This window comes from Geospiza fortis, unplaced genomic scaffold (assembly GCF_000277835.1).
Source record: "Geospiza fortis unplaced genomic scaffold, GeoFor_1.0 scaffold408, whole genome shotgun sequence".
Lineage (NCBI taxonomy): Eukaryota > Metazoa > Chordata > Aves > Passeriformes > Thraupidae > Geospiza > Geospiza fortis.
Window position 1 is genome coordinate 6,415,677 of NW_005054330.1, and position 16,806 is coordinate 6,432,482.

At 45.5% G+C, this 16,806-nt stretch overlaps 2 protein-coding genes across 2 annotated transcripts in view; one reads left to right on the top strand and one right to left on the bottom strand.

The window, feature by feature from the left end:
* Positions 1 to 12,760, top strand: part of HNF1A (HNF1 homeobox A) — a 13,581-nt gene extending 821 nt beyond the window's left edge. The window contains exons 2-10 of the mRNA XM_005421492.2: positions 6,227 to 6,426; positions 6,535 to 6,721; positions 7,027 to 7,265; positions 8,014 to 8,171; positions 9,554 to 9,755; positions 10,968 to 11,159; positions 11,425 to 11,546; positions 11,834 to 11,975; positions 12,555 to 12,760. Coding sequence (XP_005421549.1) covers positions 6,227 to 6,426; positions 6,535 to 6,721; positions 7,027 to 7,265; positions 8,014 to 8,171; positions 9,554 to 9,755; positions 10,968 to 11,159; positions 11,425 to 11,546; positions 11,834 to 11,975; positions 12,555 to 12,682 — 1,570 coding nt within the window. The 3' untranslated portion in view covers positions 12,683 to 12,760. The remainder of the gene's footprint in view (positions 1 to 6,226; positions 6,427 to 6,534; positions 6,722 to 7,026; positions 7,266 to 8,013; positions 8,172 to 9,553; positions 9,756 to 10,967; positions 11,160 to 11,424; positions 11,547 to 11,833; positions 11,976 to 12,554) is intronic.
* Positions 12,761 to 14,701: 1,941 nt separating this feature from the next.
* Positions 14,702 to 16,806, bottom strand: part of CUNH12orf43 (chromosome unknown C12orf43 homolog) — a 4,039-nt gene continuing 1,934 nt past the window's right edge. The window contains exons 5-7 of the mRNA XM_031057488.1: positions 16,549 to 16,622; positions 16,150 to 16,240; positions 14,702 to 15,763 (exon numbers count right to left, since the gene is read on the bottom strand). Of these exons, the coding sequence (XP_030913348.1) occupies positions 15,430 to 15,763; positions 16,150 to 16,240; positions 16,549 to 16,622 (499 nt within the window). The 3' untranslated portion in view covers positions 14,702 to 15,429. The remainder of the gene's footprint in view (positions 15,764 to 16,149; positions 16,241 to 16,548; positions 16,623 to 16,806) is intronic.

Sequence of the window (16,806 nt, forward strand, 5' to 3'; positions counted from 1 at the left end):
AAAAAAACCAACCTGGTCACTCTGAGCTGGTGCTATATTTGTATGAATGACACAGTGAAGTTGTAATGTTTCCCTGCTGTATTTAAGAATTTTATTGTTAATTTCACTGGGGTTTGCTATAGATTATTGGCCAAAGCCAAATCAAGAGATCTTGTCCTTGTTGTTCTTCTGAGAGTGAAGTCCCCTGACTTTGAGTGGGGATTTTTCTTGTAAAAAGCACACACCAAACATATGCAGAGGTTAAACCTGGACAGAACTCTCTGCTTCTACCATCCATTGTCTGTCACAGTTACAAAGTACATCCACAGCAACAGTGTCTGGGTTTGCTGCCACACAAATTTGCCTTTGCATACAAGCATTTTTGAGATCAAAAGACAGGGAAAGTTCCCTGAACCAACAAGCCTCTCAATAGACTCAGCAAAGCATTCACTCAGTTTCCCATTTGGGTTTCTTACTGGGATACAATCCCCATGGGAGACCCAAGAGGTTTGCCCAAGCAAGGATCAGGCCCATCCTCCCATCCATCACAACAGATGCCTGACTGGTTTAGGGGTATTTTGAAATGACAAGCTGATAGAAGACAGAGGTACAGCAACATCCTGCACCTAAAATCTTCACTAAAAATCCAGCTAGGGAATTTCTCAGGTTTTCTGATCACCCTCTTCCATGTGCAAAGGAAACAACTGAAAATATAACAGCAGAAGCAAACATCAAATCCCACCACAAAAGGCCAGAGCTAAGAAAAAAGCATGACAAGAGTTTGCATTCACTGTAAATACTTAAAAGAAAGCTCCCTGGCAGATTGGCAGTTGATGATTCTGCAGAACCCATGAGAGGAAAATTCACTGGATCAGCTCTTACCTGTGTGGAAAAACATTCCCATTAATTCTGTCTTCTTCCTGGCCCAGTATGTCCCATTTCTTCTGCACTTCCAGCTCTTCCACATCTTTAAGTTTTCTCTACTTCCTTTACATCTTTCAGATTCTTTTTATCTATTTCCCTTCTCACTATTGTTTCTGCTGCTATTCCTCCCATTTTGTTGTCTCCTTGGCTGATTCTCTCTCTGCCTCCCACTCTTTTTCTTCCCCCATTCCATGTCTCCTTCTCATCCTCCTGAGTCTGCGTACAGGTCTTGGGGCAGTTTGAGCCCAGTGGCACCGGGCGGGCCCTGGCTAGTTACTAATTATCCAATGGCTTTATTATTTCTCTTTTGTCTTATAAATTTATAGATGAAAATACCCTGATAAACTTTTTGATCATTAACTTTTGATGGTTTGTCAAGTATCTCTCCAGAAAGGAAGCCATGGAGGTTGAGGAAGACTCCCTGGCTTTGTCCCTTTTTCTCTAATGAGTGGGTGAAGCAGGACTGAAGTGACATCTGCTGTGATCTAAGAACAGGATGGAGGCAATTCCTTCCTGTCACCCTCACTTCAGCACCATTTCTGGCTTCTGATCCTCCCTGCCTTTCTAGGATCTTGCTGCCAGTCTTCCCTGTGCTTACCACAAGTCTTACCTCTCTTCCAAAGCTGTGACATTAACACTTTCTGACAGTCCGTCTGCTGAGCAGCATTTCCATTTTACAAATGGAAACTGAGGTACAGACAAATTCTAGGACCTACCTAAACCCCTGAGACAGCACAGAGGAGACTGGGCAAGGACAGGGATCTCCTAAGCCTCACACTGGCTCTTAATTACAAAGGCTTTGCTCTGAAACATCAGAGATCTGTCATCAATCTCCCCACCACAGGATAGAGCAATTCACTTCTGCTGTTGATGACAATATAAAGGCATCAGAAGCCTCAGTTTCAGAAAAAGATTACAAGTGTGGAGGTCTATAATAGATCAAAATTAATCAAGTTAAAATGAAAAGAGTAGGAAGCCTGCATTGACATATTCCACATTTCTCATCAAATCAACAGTGTGTCTAAAAATCTGTTGAAAGCAGCTGAACCAGTAGCAGGACTTGATAATAACTAATTCTTATCTACTAATAAACTTTTTTTTGTTTTAAGATCAAACCTTTCTATTAATAGATGCCTTAAAGTAATGTCCTTAAAAAAGTACTGTATGTATTGTAAAGCAGGGCAGAACAGTCTGTGGTAGAAATTACTTGCAGCAATAGACTAAAGAAAGGCAGGCAAGAATCTCCATGCCCAGGGACTCCCAGCAAAAGGTCAATGCTTGCAAAACTATTTCACCATCTACACAAGAGTTTCAAATGCAGAAACCAGATGGAGGCAAGTCTCCCTTTAGACAGAAGCCTCTTTGGGCATTATTAACAATTCCTGCTCTGCAGACCAAATCTTAACAGATTGACTTGTGGGCAGCTATTGCTGATACAGGAAAGTCTTTGTGCTAACTGCAGCCACTGCTTATAAAGATATTGCTGTATAAAGTAGAATCAGGAAAAGTGTCCATTATCAGGCTTTCCAGGAGCTGGAAAGAGAAAAAAATTGACAGCACCGAGAGACTAACTATGTCTCCACAGGACCACTGAAGCTGAAACCAGTTTGAAAAACTCTGGTCAAAGCTGAGTAGAACAGAGAAGATACACCCACAGGACTGGGTGCACCCATGGGTGTTGATTAGATTTTATCCCTACAGAGAAAACAAGCTAAAAGCAGTTCAGATAAAGGTTTCTCTAGTGGGGAATTAACATAATTTCATTTTGTCCTTTCACATGTCTCACTGATCTCCCGTAGATTTACAGTTTGAATAAAAACATTCTTTCCATATCAATCCACACACAAAACAAATTGCATCTATGATAAGAAATAAATGACTCAGTAGGGAGGTAGAGCTGTGAGGAGAAACTCCCAGATATTCCCAGAATATAAAGCAAGAAGGAGGCTACCTTGGGGGAAGGGATCATACTACTGCAGGTAAAGCAAATGAAGAGAGGTATAGTGACAATCCACCTGTAGGGCAAGGGCTGAAATTCCACTAGGAAAGAGAGAAATTGAGATAAGCAACAGATTTCCCCTAGAGGCAGGGATAAAAGCATGCTCTCTAGGAGGAAAAAAGAAAACAAAGATATATAATGACAAAGGTCCAGTCTTTCCCCCTGCTTAGAACAGCTCTAGTTGGGGAATCTGGAGATGAAGCTGCCACACCCCTTTCATTTCCACATATAAACCAAGATGAGGCAAACCAGGCCAAGTTCAACAGAAAGGAACACTGCCAGCATGGATGGTCTTACCTTCCCTCTGCACTGAGATGTGCAGAGGCTCCAGAGGAAAGGGCCGGGGATGGTCCTGAGCACTCCACAACTCTGAACCTCTGCTTGAGCAGGGTCTGGTCCAAAGCAGCAATTCAGAACCCACCTCAGGGAAATAAAGGCTTCTCCCACCTGAGAATCAGAACAGGAAAGAAGGGAAGAGAGAGTGAAGGAGGAAGAGGAGAAGAAGGAAAAGAACAAAGCAAAAATAAAAAGTCAGGAAGAGTGAAGGAGGGAGAAGGTCCCCTGAATGTTACATCTCCAGCTCTCTGGAATGGGTTTTCTTTAATGCTAACAACTTGATATTTACTTTCCATTTAAATTTGAGATGTTGCTATAAATTATCAACCAGCCTCTTGTTCCCTTTGAGTTTATAACTAACTACCTGGGTTACTTATTGTTCAGGTAACAAAAGGGAGGTGAAAACGCCCTTAAAAAGTGACCTGAGAGCTAAGAAAATGGGAAGCTGACATGGAGAGAGGACCCTGGCCCCTGTGCTGGGGATGAGCCATGGAGAAGGGCTATGCTCACATGGCAATAAGCAACTGAGAGCAGGAGAACAAGACTTCAGAAGAAGGAAGTAAAAGCTACCTGTGTGAGACCAACTAGGAGAGAGAATACACCCTGGAGAATGAGACCTTGGGGAGACAGTTTGCATCTGAGCAGAAAGGGAAACTAAAAGGCAGAAAACAGTCTTGGAGATAGGGAAGGAGAGCTTGAGCAAGGCAGACCTATTTGTGCAGTTCTGACTCACTGAAACAATTGAGATTTGGCTGTAATAACAAGCAGAGAACTCAGTTTAGAGTGAAATGCTCCCCTCTGACAGTCAATGATATTCTTATAGCCAGTGAAAGAGAAGAGGTTTCAACTTCTGATGTCTTAGCCTGTGATGGAGGCTCTGCAGGTGGAACTGTGCATCTGAGCAAGGGTTCAGCTGGCCAGACTGTCATCACCTGGACTGTGGTGTAGCCTTGGGCCTAAAGTACTTGCTGCTTTGGTTTTGCAGACTGGCCTTTGACAATGTACAGAGTAGCCAGGATTTCATACAGCTGTCCTAGGAAATCACACCTTACTAAGATTCCCTGCACTGTTTTGCATCACAAAGCTCCCTGTTGAGTCAAAAGAAGACAAAACCCACAAGTCTTTAAGCACTGTGAGAAGAGACTCACAGAAGCTACTGGTTTATTCCTGCCACAAAATGAGGATCTCAACAGGGAGACAAAACTGACTCGACTGGGGTGCAGAAAGGAACTAACACATAACAGAGGCTTCCACTAGTGGCAACACAGACTTTCCTCTTCCCATCTGAGCCAGAACTCAAATCAAAGAGACCAGCTTCCCAGTCAGAGGCTTTTCTCCTCTATACAGGGACTTGGACAATGAACACAGGGTGCAGGTGCTGGTCAGACTCTCACAAGTACAAAGGCAGGAGACTGGTTTAGGCAGCAGGAGGAAAAAACCAAACCAACCAACCAACCAACCAAAAACAACCATGAGGAAAGAAAAGCTTTCTTAAATTCAGCTCAATTTGAGGTTTTTGTAAGACAAAGATAGTTAAGGGAAGATGCTAAAAATCAGAAGCCTCTATTGCAATAGCTCCAATGTAAAAGAGAAACAAATGTTCTATTTTAAGCAGGTTTTCAAAAAGCTGTAACTGACACCATTTGTGTCACACTTTAACTGCTGTGGAGCTTGCTCCTTGGACTAGGCAGCTCTGGGAGAGGGGCTGCAGGGGAACAGAGATAAGGGTGTTTGTACTGAGAGAACAGGTGTGGACTTTGTCCTCCTTATCACTGTGCAGCCTCCAGCAACCTCCTGAGTCAACAAAGCCATGAACAGCACAGTTGTTGGTCTGGCTCAGACATGTGTGCTCTTGTGACAGTTTCTGCACCATCCCAGGCACCTTTTTTTCTCCCCACTGCTCCTTTGATGCTGGTGCTGAATATGACACCAGTGTCTTCCTACAGCACTGCAAGCCATTTCCTGCAGACATTTCACACAGAAGGCACAGAAGGATGCTCCTGTTCAAAGTGAGCCAGAAACTGTTCTGCAGAGGTGCTCTGGCACTGCTTGGATTTAGATTTATCAGTTTCACATCTTTATTTCTACTGTGACTTTCAGCTGGGGTGAAATCAATACACATAAAGTCTTAGTAATGTTTTCTCTATTTTCCTCAAGTACCTTAATGGATATTCTAACTGCGTATCATAAAACCCAGAGGATCACATCAATTATAAAATCCCAAACTGTTCCTAAAATTTTGTCTCATATAGTTCTATTCCTTCAGCTGTTACCCAAAGGAGGGCAGCAATAGGAGGAATTTAGTAATTAGTAATTCTATATTGCATTTAGAAGCTCTGAGTAGATCTAGGTGTGAACCAATGTGTTTGAGTAACACGTAGCAGATGTGTAAGAACATAATTCTGGATGATTTGTCATATATATGCATACAGAGCTGTCATATCACAGTATAATGACAGCCTGTTTCCTTTGGCTGAATCATTGCAAGGCAACCCAACCTGGACCAGAATCAGGGTATGAGTCAAGTTCAGTCTAGTATCACAATCAATCTCTCTTGGAAAACTCAGGACATCTGTCCCATCTGCTTTAATGAGAGGGGAATAGAGAAGAAAAGTAGCGTAGGAAAAGGGAAGAGAGAGATTGCCTCTGTGAATTGGGAAATTCCCCTGGTAAGAAAAGTCTCCTCCTAAGGGCAGACCTAAGTGTGTACAGACAGCACTTCGAAGGAAGCCACTGCTACATCTTTTGCACTTTATCTCCAATGTCATACAGTTTTACCCTGCATACAGAGTCAAAACTGAGCAAGGTAGCACACTGAGGAACAGCTTTCTCCCCTGCAGGCAATGAGCATTCTGGCCTTACCAAACGTGATGGTGATGACTGTCAAGTGCCCCTCAGGAGCTACTGCTGCACTTCCTTGAAACCCAGGTCTGCTGGGAGCAGGTGTTTGATCTCTCTCCCCTGAGAAATGCCTTCTGTTCCTTCCAGAGAGGATCCCTGGCGAGTAGCAAAGATGGTGAAGTCTTACCTCCAGCAGCACAACATCCCTCAGCGTGAGGTGGTGGACACCACAGGTCTGAACCAATCCCACCTCTCCCAACACCTCAACAAGGGCACTCCCATGAAGACCCAGAAACGAGCAGCCCTGTACACCTGGTACGTCCGGAAGCAGCGAGAGGTGGCCCAGCGTAAGTATGGCAACAACTGCTCCTGTCTCAGTGGCATAAAGGATTCTGCTTGTCCTTACTCCTTATTGTTTTCAAGGAAAAAATTCCCTTGCCCCTTTGTGCTCGCAGAATTCACACATGCTGGCCAGGGCATCCTGACAGATGAGCCCATGGGAGATGACCTGCCCACCAAGAAGGGAAGGAGAAACCGCTTTAAGTGGGGTCCTGCCTCACAACAGATCCTGTTCCAAGCCTATGAGAGGCAGAAAAACCCCAGCAAAGAAGAGAGGGAGGCACTGGTGGAAGAGTGCAACAGGTAAGGGTGGGTGTGTGTCATTGAGGAAGAGGAGCACAGCAGCGTCCCTCTGCATTCTTGGTGTTTGCTGGGTGCCCCTGGGAGGCAGGGCAAAGGTACAGCACTGAGGGGCACCACTGACACCAGCCATGCTTGAATTAAATGCCACAAGTGATTATTCCTTGTCCACAGAGCACAAGGAAAGCCTCAGGTCTCGCAGGACCCTTCCACACAGTGCGCCAGACCACAGCCACACTAGGGCTGTGCACTTTGTGTCTCTGAATAAGCGCAGCTCAGCAAGGCTCTTCCTGTGCTTTTCCCAACAGGGCAGAGTGTATTCAGAGAGGAGTTTCCCCATCTCAGGCCCAGGGACTGGGCTCAAACCTGGTGACAGAGGTCAGAGTTTACAACTGGTTTGCCAACCGCAGGAAGGAGGAGGCTTTCCGGCACAAGCTGGCCATGGACACCTTCAGCGGCCCGCAGCCGCCCCCGGCCCCGCCTCTCACCCCGCACAGCTCCGCCTCCCTGCAGCCGCCGCCGGCGCTCTCACCCGGCAAAGTCCACGGTAAGGAACAACCAGAGCGAGATCTGGAACAGAGCTGAACCTCCCCAAACTCAGTCACCCAAACTGTCTCCCAAGTCCAGCCCTTTAGGAAATTAATCTACAAATAGAAAAAGCAGATTTGCTACAAGGGAAGAACAAAGGTGACAAAGAGACCATGTTTCTGGGTGAGCAGAGTGGCTAGAATGTCAAGGGAGATAAAATTCAGTAACAAAACTGACAGCCAAAGCTTCTCACTTACTGTGAGGCCTCCCAGCTAGGCATCAACCCCAAACTTTGTGTTCCAGGAGCCATCACTGCCTATCAGAAGTCAGTTCCGTGCCCTTCCAGTCATGTGTGCCCCTTACTCCTTCCAATGCCAGCCCCATCAGACTCTGTGACAGTTTTTAGGCATGAGGAAAAGTCATTCAGAAAGAGCACAGCTTTTTCAGCTTCATGGGCCAGAGCTGGGGGTTGCTCTTACTCTGGCAAGAGAGGATCTCACAGAGACTCCTCTCTACAGCCACATCCAGAGGGGTGGTTTCCTTGCAGCTCTCACAGCCAGCCAGTGTTTGAGGAAGCATTACACCAAATTACAGGGGAAAGGCAGGGCAGGGTGTGAGTGCCTGCTCTTCTGGTTCCCCTACTGACCATGAAGTACCTGCCCAAATATCTGGTGGCGAGTGCCTGCAGAGGGAACTGAATTTAGTGCCTGCCTAAGTTCCTCAGTTTCTCACTTGTGACAACCAGTTTCCCTCCTGCTGTGATGCAGGAGTGAGGTACAACCAGCAGCCAGCCAGTGAGGCCGAGTCCTCCAGCAGCAACCACCACGGGAACAGCTCCATGGTGACCACCCAGACCATCCTGCACCAGGTGTCTCCCCCTGGGCTGGAGCCCAGCCAGAACCTGCTGAGCACAGACACTAAGCTGGTAAGTGATGGATACTCCTGTTCTGCTGATTGGGATGTGTCAGGCCATCTGCCTGTGGTAACAATATGAACTATTCATAGGTATTTTTTGTAGAATGTTCTTAAACCCACCTTCTTATGTTACATAGTCATATGTAATATATTGCTACATAACCTGTTATGTAATAATATGATATATTAGAGTCACTCTGCACTGACCATGTAAGACCAATATGTGCCCTCTAGGCTGTGGTGAGGGCAGGTAATAGAGCATGGAAGCAAGAAGACATTTCCTTATGAGGAATTAAAAAACAGTCTGTTCTGGAAACAGAGCACTCAAGGTATGACAAGATTTCCTTCTTCCCAGGAAACTCTATTCTCTCCTCCTTCCCACAGAGAGATTCTGATCTCATCTCGAACTCTTATTTAGACTCTACCCATCCCAAGAGTTGGTCAGACCAGTGGGATTACCAGAACACACACCCATGCTTACATCTAGCTTACCTGTAAAAATGGAGCCCAACAGCCTGGATGCAGACATGTACTGGATAACTAGACTGCCTCCTCAAAGCCAATTTCCCTCTGAGGTTTGACCAGACCTTTTCCCATATCATTAACAAAGAAGCATCAGAACTACATGACTGATCATTCTCAGTCTGCACATGTTCCCTTGTTTTCAGAGAAACAGTCAGCAGAAGTTTGCATTAGCACAGACTGCCTGGAGGCAAAGTTAAGGTTGCTAAAAATAACTATGATTTAAATCTCATCAGTCACTCACTTTGCTGGCTTTCTGGTCTTTTGCTGAAGAAAATAAGTCTTTCACAAGGTCCTGAAAATCTTCTTTGTCTGTGTTCTAAAACTGGTATCAAGCTGGTTTGTCCCACTGTTTAACCTCTTGATGCTTATTCTTACTAAAGATTCCTTACAGCTGTTTGTCTGAGGGGAGAGAAAAGAAGTATAATATAAGGCATTTAACTTTCTCTATCAGCCAAATCACCAGAATGCTTTTTTGCTCTTCCACAGTACTATGACTACAGGTCCCTAAAGGAAAGAGGAACTCCTGCTAGAATTCTCCTACTAGAATTACTGTGTGAAGTTACCTGAGCCTCTTAATTTCTCTGAGCTTCTCCTCCTGCCCTCAGCTAATAAACAGAAAATGATCTTTCCCTATAGAGAACGCAGTGGGCTTAATCTCATTCTTACCATTTCTTAAATGTGAAAGAACTAAACCAGCAGGGATTTACTCTTAGGATGTCAACAGCTGACCTGTGCTAGTTAATTGATGAGAACACAGGAACTGCAGACAAGGATATGTGAAGCCCTTCCAGTTAGCAGGGGGAAGAGCAGAAGAAAAGTGTTTGTCACAGCTGCAGGTGGCACGTTCGGGGTTCTCCTTTCCCACAGGTATCAGCTCCTGGAGGAACTCTCCCTCCTGTCAGCACCCTGACTGCCCTGCACAGCCTGGAGCAAAGCCCCCACATGCTGAGCCAGCAGACCCAGAACCTGATCATGGCCTCCCTGCCGGGGGTGATGGCCATCGGGGCGGGCGAGACGCCGTCCCTGGCGCCCGCCTTCACCAACAGCGGAGCCTCCACGCTGGTGATCGGTGAGTGGAGGCTGCAGGGCTCTGCTTCCTGCACAGCAACAGCTGCCTCTCCTTCTCACAACCACCTGCCCCATTTCAAAGCCTTAGCACTAAGCTGGCAGTGACACAAACCTGAGGAAATTGTCACCAAAGATCAGCAGCGCTGCTGGCGAGTACCAGTGGATTAAGGACAGATGTTCCTCGTTCATGGCAGAATTAAGTTACACACAAAACCCACGTTTTCAGAGTAATCTATTCCTATGCCAATGTTTTGGTTTGCTGCTCTTCATCTTTCCAAATATAAATATATTATTTCCTTAAAATGATGGAAATTAAAGCATGTTCATAGTGCTTGAAAGACAAAACATCCTGTTCCACCACTTCCTGCAAAGAGCAGCATATGCCTTTGGAATCCACAGCAGTAATTACTATTTTTTTATATTTTTCACTTTGACAGCTTTTCTGGACTTCTATGAGATTTCTTTTCATTCCAAGACTAGTCTGCTGCCAAAGTGCATCTCATTAGAGGAAAGGAAAATAAAGTGTATACTCTTCTCTTACATTTTCTTTCAAGGAAGAAAGAGGCCTTGTTTTGTTCCATGGTGACAGCTGTGAACTAATTTCCATTTCTTCCCAAGATTGTGATATGGATTTGAATTCTGTGCAAACAAAAAAAAATCCCAAAAACTGGAGTGCTGGAGAGACCTGCTGATTTACAGGGTCTGGACAGCTGTGGGAAATGGGCAGTAATGTGTGAAACCTTCTCTGATTCAAATTCCTTAATTTGATAGCCCTAGCAAAAAGAGTTGAAACTCCATTACACGTGGCTGGACAGCTACAGCCCAGTTGTCTGTGTTGCCAGGAGTTTCATAAAATAAAAAGAGTAGATTAACTGGGCACTGAGGTGATGCTCTGAATTTATTTTTGAGCAAGGCCTCCCTGGTGATCACTAAACTGGAAAAGAAACTATATTGGTACACAAAAACATAGACAGGAATAAACACTGGAAACCAGAGGTGGGTTTGTGCAGTTTTAGGACATTTCCACTTCGTTCTCACAGGCATGAAATTTATCCTTAATCACAGACAACCAAGGGAACACCTGAAAAGCAGGATCTAAAACCACCCTGCAGAGACAGGCTGCCCCAATGGCTGTTTGAGATGCCCCCATTGCAGAGCAGCCCCGCTCCTCCTGCAGCGTGGGACACCACTGGCATCAGCCCTTGTTTTCCAGGCCTGGCCTCAACCCAGCCCCAGAGTGTTCCTGTAATAAACAGCATGGGGAGCAGCCTCACTACCCTGCAGCCTGTTCAGTTCTCCCAGCAACTGCACCCATCCTACCAGCAGCCCCTCATGCAGCAGGTCCAGAGCCACATCAACCAGAGCCCCTTCATGGCTACCATGGCTCAGATACAGAACCCTCACGGTAAGAACATGAACTCATTTGCTTAAGTAAACAAAAATAAAGACACTGCTCTTTGAGTGCATTTGCTGGGTCCTTGGGCTTACAGCACTCTGTTTTCCTCCTCTGTTATTGTTGCTCTAATTATGAAATTATTTTTCTATTGCATTTATCTCCCTGTCCCTCCACTCCCAGCATTCTGGAGACAGACAGCAGGTCCCACTGCATGAGGAGAACAGCTCAGCCAAAGCTCCAGCACTCACATGATATTGTTTTGTTTCATGTACAGCTCTTTATGGCCCCAAATCTGAAGTGACTCAATACACACATGCAGGCCTCTTACCACAAACCATGGTGATAACAGACACAGCCAATCTCAGTGCCCTGACCAACCTGACACCAACTAAACAGGTAACAGCCTTTCTTCAGCCTTTGTTCCCCCTCCTGAGAGCTGCACCAGCCTGCAGGCAGCTCCTTGCATGTCAAAGAGCTTTTGGGTGTATCTGTGCCATCCCAGCAGAAGCATCTTTCTCATCTCCTGGCCCTGCTGGGACCAGCTGCAGTAGGGGAGGCACCAGAGCAAGTTCTTCACTGCATCATCCAGGAGGATTTCACCTCCCCAGAAACTGCTCAATGCTTCTCTCACAGCTGTTAGAAGGGATGTAGAAGCCAGGCACTATTAACTCTCTTTTCTCCAGGCATTCACCTCTGACTCAGAGACCCACACCGAGTCTGGGATGCACACACCAGTGTCACAGGCACCAACAATCCACCTACAGAACCAAGACACAACAATCCAGCACCTTCAGCCAGGCCCACGCCTCACCTCGAGCCCTGCTGGTAAGAGCAGCAGCCACTATTGTGGCTCCTAAGCCATGTATTGCCTAGTTTTTCTTGACAACACTGTAAAATCCAGTTAGAAAACGATAATTGGGGCTCTCAATTCCCTAAATTGGCTCTGCCAGTGTCCTGAGGGGTTTGAAAAGTCAATACAAGGAAGATTCAGAGCAGAGTCTGTGTAAGGCCAGACTGTGCAAATTGGCCCCTTCAGAAAGGCAAATACCTTAAAAAATATCAACAAAAATCAGTGCCAATGAGTACCCAGTCCTGTGGGCAGTTTTCAGGGCTGAGAAGCCCAAGTCTCCCTCAGGAAGACTCCAATTGGGTCTTCCCAGTTCTAAGAGGAGAACTAGGACATCAGCTAGAATTCTTAGAACTGAACTCTCTGGAGATTGCTGCCCTCAATGTTTTCAGGCTGGCTGTGGACCCAAGCCAGGGATTTGGCAGCACACAAAACACACAGACAAAAGCAGTTATGCCTCTAAGCCAGGAGAGCACAGCCATGCTGGAAATGGGGCATACATGCAATAAGGGGACTGATGAGAATCTGCAACTGACTTCTGCCTGTACCTTTGGCAGTGTCCTCCAGCAGCCTGGTGCTGTACCAAAGCTCTGACTCCACCAACAGCCACAGCCAGCTGCTGCCATCCACTCACAACGTCATTGAGACCTTCATCTCCACACAGATGGCATCTTCCACCCAGTAACCACCAGCAGCAGCTCCTGAGTGACTGCCACAACCAACCTGCCAGGTGCAACTCCAGCTCTGTTTGCCACCACAGCCTCACACAAATCCCTACTCAGCTGCCTCCAGGAGAGAAAACGTCTCAGGCTCCAGACAGAAAACATGGAAAGATGATGCTGGCACTGCTGAAATCCACTGCCACCCCCCCCAAAAAAAACCCCCAGCAAACCTTAACCCTAGCAGCCAGCTCAGAATGGCCAGGCATCCTTTTGTGGCTGCCCAAGAAGGAATCCCAGCAGTGCCAGGACGTGGATGGGACTTTAATTCACTCAGCTTTCATCAAGCTGGGCCTGTTTGAACCTGTCAGCACCAGACTCAATCATGTGGGAAAGAGCAAGGCTGAGCTGCCAAAGAAGGGACACCACCTTTGAACACTCTCCTCCTTTGCTGCAAGGAAGCACCAACAGGAACTATAAGAAATAACAGAACCTTGGAAGTTCCTGACTTTGCAATGAGAATAACCAAGAAACAGATTTGGGAATGGCTTGGCACAAACCTGTCAGTATGGGATCACTGACAAGCTACAAATCCTTAATTAACCACCAAAATACCAAACATTCTCAGTTAAAAATGACCTGCTCTAAAATCATGCTATCCTAGTGGAAATGGCTTGGTTGTTTTTGATATAGCTCTGCTTTGTTTTAAATGCAGAAATTAAACTTTAACAGCTGCAAGGAGATTCCAAGTCTCTGCATTGACCCTGTGGATTCTCATCTCATCTGACTTGCTGAATGATTTGTAGGATGACATTCCCCACTGGTCCCTAACACTGCCCAGCACCTGGGAGGTTCCCATGCTCCACACAGAGCAGAGGTTCCTTCAGTTTTCTCTATAAACACTCAGCCTGGATTCATTTTACAGAACATGGCCCATTCTCAGCTTCCATGTAGGCTCGACTTCTAGTTCTTGGTATGCAAGTAACTGCCCAGGGCTCTAAGAGTCTTGCTTGCACTAAGTGAAGAGTTTTAGTCCCAAGGATCTACTTACATAATTCCTCTTCTAATTATTCCTCTCTATTTACTCTCAACATCCACATCACTGAGACATCATTAGCCAGACATGAAAACAGCCCCAGCTAACAGGTTTTTGTCTGTGACTGAAACTGAGCACTCTTTTAACTGTGAATTGGATGAAAAACCTTGAGACTGGAAGGGAGAACTGAAAAAGCCCAACAGTGAACTCTTCAGTTATCATATCTGGGAATATCAAAATTACAGATATCTGTGAAAAGTTTCATTGATAAGAGCTTCCTCTAGATACCATCAACAATTTCAGTAATGAGATTCTCTGAGGGATTTTATCCTAGAATTGTTTCCTAATTTCCTATGTACACCAGTTGCAAATATATCTAATTTCCAGTTAGCATAAAAATAAACCCAAACCAAAGCAAAAAGAAATGTTTAGGCCACAATACATTTGAAAGCTCAGGTTTAAAATTCAGTACACTGAAGTTTTAACTGCACATAAGGCAAGTAACTTCTGCTGGCACATTCTGTAAGATTATAAGCCAAGTTTCTACTTACCTTTTCTATTTTGTATTTTCAGATGCCAGCTGTGTTTTCTTGACTAAAAAACCAGCAAGAATCTTACAATTTCCCATGCTCAAAGAGCTACACTTCACTCTTGGTTTCTCTAATCTGGCTTTCTGAACTTCTGAATCCAATAAGTTGGATGTTCTGAAACCCAGGAATCTTAAAAACATAAGTATTTATCAGTAAGAGTTAATCTCCTGAAAGACTGGGAGGTGAAGAATAAACAGATAAAGAGTGAAAACTACCAAACCTCACAGTATTTCAGGGAGACAAAAGTCATTAACCAGCCCAAACAAGGACTGAAAGGTGGTTTTTAAATTATGTTTAAGTCCCTCCTGTAGCAATTTCATGGCATTGATCACCCAGCAACTAAAAAGCCATCCTGAGCCACCTCTATCTCTGCTGAGGACAATCTGAATATTGCAAGAAAGACACTGTTGTACAAAACCTTCCAAATTAAGTAGGTCCAAGAGTGTAGTAAAATTTAATAAAAACAGATGCCATAAAAAACCCTATACATGAAAACAAAATCAACAGAGACAAGTGGAACAGTAGGATGCATTTACACCAACCCTGAAATCAGCTCACCACACAATGTCTATGTGCAGGAGCCCTGGAGAGGTGCAGATTGCAGAGGGATTAGCAACACAGCAGGTTTCAAAAACAGATTGTTATGATGTTTGCAGGGAAAAAATAAGGAGCCCTGATTTCTGACAGGATGCTTTTGATAAATGAGCCTCCCAAGGCTGGAGCTATTCTTAGTAGTCTACAAGGAGGCAAAGAGAAAATGCAGTTGATCACCTGTTGCCATGTAAACCAAATTCAATTCATCATGCACTTTCTGCAGAAGGGTTTCAGATGTGAAGGGACAGAGCAGGAGGAATGCAGCTCTGATCACATCCCTCTGCCATGCACGTCTGGCACAGCATTTAATCCTTTTAGATTGGGCCTGCATAAGCAGCAGCACAGCCAACTGCTGTGTGAGGAGAACAATGTTCCCTTCCTCAGGGACACCAGGAGCACAGGAAGTCCCTTAATTAGTCTCTCAGGCCACTGAGCTTTCAGAACAGATGCTCTGCCAATTAATTTTCCCTCATCTGCAGCAACTCCTGTTGTTAGGTTTTCTTTCAGTTTCCTTCACCCATCACAACCACCTGCTGTTTGCAGAGCAAAATCATCATTCTTTTTTCTTCTTCTTCTTTTTCTTCTTCACAGCTCCTGGCAGCACAGAGTTCTCTCTGTGGTTGCTGTTCTGCCTCTCCTGCTGGCCATTTGCAGACACCAACCGAGGCAAATCTTTGCAGATCTGGTCACGCTCTGCTGGATCTATTATTTTCTCTTGAATATTATTCTCTTTCCTAATTTTCTTCTTCTTCTTTTTCTGGCTGGGCTTTACAGAGCCCTGACTCTGATCCTGGGACAATGCAGGGAAAGCACTTTGCTTCAGGATATCTGCAGCTGACACGGCAGCCTCCTGGCACCTCTGCCACTCTTGGTCACTGTCTGTGTCACTGGAAAGGTAACAAGAGGGAAGGAAGTTGTGGTGCACTTCTGCCTTGAATTCACCCAAAACTTGGGACAGCAGAGTAATCTGAGATGGGAACACACAACAAACACCCAATGGCTCTGGGGCTCCCACACCTACAGTTTGCATTTAACTAGTCTGAAGGCCAATGTGTTCTTTACACACACTAGGAGGGGAAAGAAAATCCCCCACAAACATTTCTCATTCCCCAGCACTAAAAAAGAAACAAAATTCTGGTCTAGTCAAATATGAGAGTCATAAATACATACTTCTCAAGCTCTTCAGCTTCCTATTCCCTTGTGGGAGTCCCAGCTGCCTGTGAAATGTGGGATGCAGCAGTACTGAGGAGCAGAGCAGCCTTCAGCACCTCACCTGGAGCTAACTGGCCTCCTCCTCCTCGCTGCAGGGCAAGGCTCTGGTTTGCCACAGTCTCCAGGGACAGAGGAAGAGAAGAGGCGAAAACCTGAAGTGTGGAAAGGGAGGTTTTAGGCAGGATACAAAACAGAGGTGGAAGCAATCAACTGCTGTTCTCCTGGAAGCTTCAGTGCTGTTTCTGTATTTCCACAGTGCTTGACAGCAATTATTTGGGAGGACTTGGGGCACAGAGGTCAGAGCTGCAGAGTAACAGCCCTCACAGACAGCACCAGGAATTCTTTCAGTGCAAATGTTTATTTGTCACTTGGAAGTACAGCTGGTGATGGACAGGATCCATCCCACATGTCAGCAGTTAATAATCACAAAACAGCCACAATGGCTGAGCCTGGAACTCACCATCATCCTCAGAGTCAGACTGTGCCAATGGAGTCTGTGATGGGCCTGATGAGTCCTTCAAGACAGTGATGAAACTAAACAGAAAACCCCAGTCAGACCTCAGACAGGTTTGTGCAAACTGAGCTACAGTTGGGTATTTCTGGGAAACAAGACTGGAGGGAGATGTTGCATAGATCTTTTTGTGTTAGTGAGGCTGCCTCAGCTCCCTGTTTCCAGAGCAGACCAGGCCTTCTCTCCTCACCAGTGCAAGCCACAAGA